Source organism: Marmota marmota, unplaced genomic scaffold (assembly GCF_001458135.2).
Source record: "Marmota marmota marmota unplaced genomic scaffold, marMar, whole genome shotgun sequence".
Lineage (NCBI taxonomy): Eukaryota > Metazoa > Chordata > Mammalia > Rodentia > Sciuridae > Marmota > Marmota marmota.
In genome coordinates, this window is record NW_025999900.1 from 10,395,406 (window position 1) to 10,398,500 (window position 3,095).

A 3,095-nucleotide genomic window follows, 5' to 3' on the forward strand; every position below is an offset into this window, starting at 1 on the left:
CTCCCGCCTCAGGTCCAGCTCTTGCGCCGCCGCCACCCGCAGCAATGGCTAAGCCCCTGACAGACCAGGAGAAGAGGCGGCAGATCAGCATCCGCGGCATCGTGGGCGTGGAGAACGTGGCCGAGCTCAAGAAGGGCTTCAACCGACACCTGCACTTCACGCTCGTCAAGGACCGCAATGTGGCCACCCCTCGCGACTACTTCTTCGCGCTGGCTCACACAGTGCGCGACCACTTGGTGGGGCGCTGGATCCGCACGCAGCAGTACTACTATGAGAAGTGCCCCAAGGTAGGGAGGGCGGTCTGGCAGGGGGTCTCCTAGCCTACTCCCCGCCCCGGCCGTGGAGGGGGGTGGGATCTGCAGCCATACCCCCAGCGTGTTTTCCCTGCGCGCCTTGCCCTTGCCCCGGAGTCCGGGGAAGACGTGTCTGAGCTGTGGGTGGACAGACCAGGAAACGTATACCACCACCCTACCGGCACCCCCATCGCGTCTCTGCGGCGCTGCCCACCAGCGCCCCACCCGAACCCCTACACTGTCCGACCCTGGGCCCGCTGGGTAAGCAAATGCCTAGGCAATCTCTTGTCCACAAACTTTTTTGGAGCATCTACAGCAAGCATTTGAATTAAGAGGTAACTGGCGCCTCTTGTCCGGGCTGCCAAGAACAATTTATGCCCCTGACTTTCAGCCCTGAATAAAACAGACAAAAGCCCTGCCTTGGCGGGGCTTAGGGTTTAGGGAAGACACACAAATATAGAGTTCCTTCAAATAGTTTTAAGTTCCAGGTTTCTCCAAGAGAATGCGTAACTGTGGTGCGGAGGGAAGGGTAGGGGTCCTGCCCCAGTTCTGATGAGTAGGGCGTGAAGCTCCTGGACTTCCTCCTAGAGAAATACCCCACATAAGACCTCCTAGAGAAATATCTGCTACCCGCTGGAGACCTACCCAAGAGCTGCAGGAAAGCTCTTCAGGGGTTTAACTCATCCACTTCGTGGAGGCTGGAATGGAGAGTCCCTTAGCATGCTTTGAGCCCACTCTCTCTTCCTGAGAATCTGGGAAGGGGACAAGAGATGGGTGGGTAGAATTGAGGGTGCGGGGAGGACAGGGTAGAGAGAGGGAGAGATACTATGTGCAGAGTAAGAGTGAGAGACAGCCGCTGACAGCTGTAAGGAGGGTGTGTTTGAGTTCATCTTGGAAGATGAAACTGGAAAAGCTGGTTAGAGTAAATGGGAAAGGGCGAAAGATTGGGATACATCCTGGAGACAATGAGAAAAATATGTAAATATTTATTAGGATCTTTAATATGTAAAAGTATGAAGAAAAAGTGATCCATAATCCCAGTGCCCCAAAACAATAGAAATGTTTAAGAGAGAGAGAGAGAGAGAGAGAGAGAGAGAGATTGATTCTAATAGTAAGAAGTTACAGCTGTAACAACACTTTCAGATAGCCACTGCTCACCCCAGATGCCTGGCCAACCACCCAAATATATCAAAATGCTAACATGTGTTCTTATAAATGTAAATGTATCCTTAGAAAACATTTTGTGTATACATTTATTTACTTTCTTTTCTATTTACACAAAAGGGATGTTACTACATATACCATACTGTCCCTTGCATTAAAATGATTGTTAAAATTTTTAAGCTGAAGAGTGGCATAATGAGCGCTTTTTTTTTTTCCTCCTATAAAGTCCTGCATATTTCCCCTCCAGAGGCTTATCTGGTATTTTATAGGTTTCCCTGGTTCTTTGGCTAGTTCATTGTGTGGGCTCTCCTTTCCTACTTGAGTGAAAGTATAAGGCAGGTATTCTGATCCACTGAGGGTACAACAGTGAACATGATTCATTCCACAAGTGTTAACAAAGTGCCCATGACAGTCTTGTTTAACTAAACAGATGGCTCCTGCTCTTGTACAATGTAGAGCCAGTATGTGTCCAAGCTTCTTTCCCATCTCCCTTGCTCTTTAGAATCTGTGCTGATGAATCATAAACCTGGATCTCTAAGTTCCTTTTCAAACTCCTTCCTACATTTCCTAAATCTCCTCCTCTCTCTCAAAATCAACATGTTAAAAACTCAAATCATATTCCTCCTAATCCTGCCCTATCCTCTGTGTTTCTAGTTTTAATGGCATTTTCATCTTGACAGTGACCCAGACACTAAAATTTAGCTTTACCTTTGACTTCCTCCTGTATTTACCATTCAATGGGTTACCAAAATCTGTTGATACCTGAAGATTCCCTGGAAATTACCCTCTTACCCACTCTCTTCCATTCTCACTTGCTGGCTAGTTGAGGCCCTGGCTACAGCTCTGTTGCAGTGGACCTCTAAGTGGTGACCTTGATTCCCAGAAGTGCTACAGCTGGCAGCATGGGGCTGGCTATGGCTAGTAGACATATTTTGTTTGGCCAACAAGATGTCTTCACCAGTTTAAATTCAGTGCCTTGGGCCAGAACTCTTGCACACACCAGTTCATTGCCTAGTATGTCACATCATTTTATGTGACCCTCATTTATTTTCTCTGCCTGGTTTCTGCAGGCATTTGAATTTGCAGTCCCACCTACTCCATGCCTTGTAGTTCTGCTAATCTTCCTAAAGTAACACATCTTGCCCTCTGCTCAGTTATCATGGGCTCCCATAGCCAGCCACAATACTTAAGTTTTTAAAACTCTTTCTCCATCTGGGTGAATTTGTTTCTCCCAGCTCATCTTGTGTTACCCTCCAGTGCCTACCTTAATGTTCCACCAAACTCCACTTCTGGGCCTCTGCTCACTCTATGCCCTTTACTTGGAAGCCCTTCCCACCATGTCTATGTTTCATTCTTGACTTTCCTTCAAGTCTCAGTTTTGTTACCACCTGTTCCACATGTCTTCCCAGAAGTACCAGTTCCTCTGATTAATTCTGGGAATAAAATATAAAAATACAGGGCTGGGGATGTGGCTCAAGTGGTAGCGTGCTGGCCTGGCATGCACGAGGCCCTGGGTTCAATTCTCAGTGCCACATAAAAATAAATAAAGATAGTGTATCCACCTAAAAAATATTAAAAAATGTATTATAAAAAAAAAAATATATATATATATATATATATATATATATATATATATAT

The 3,095-nt window shown here is 46.4% G+C and overlaps 1 protein-coding gene across 2 annotated transcripts in view; it reads left to right on the plus strand.

The window, feature by feature from the left end:
* Positions 1 to 5: 5 nt before the first annotated feature.
* Pygl (glycogen phosphorylase L) overlaps positions 6 to 3,095 on the plus strand; it is a 37,306-nt gene continuing 34,216 nt past the window's right edge. The window contains exon 1 of one of the 2 annotated variants that reach the window (XM_015490845.2): positions 6 to 287. In XM_015490845.2, the coding sequence (XP_015346331.1) occupies positions 45 to 287 (243 nt within the window). In that variant the 5' untranslated portion in view covers positions 6 to 44. The remainder of the gene's footprint in view (positions 288 to 3,095) is intronic. The other variant, XR_007345773.1, reaches the window with a different exon arrangement.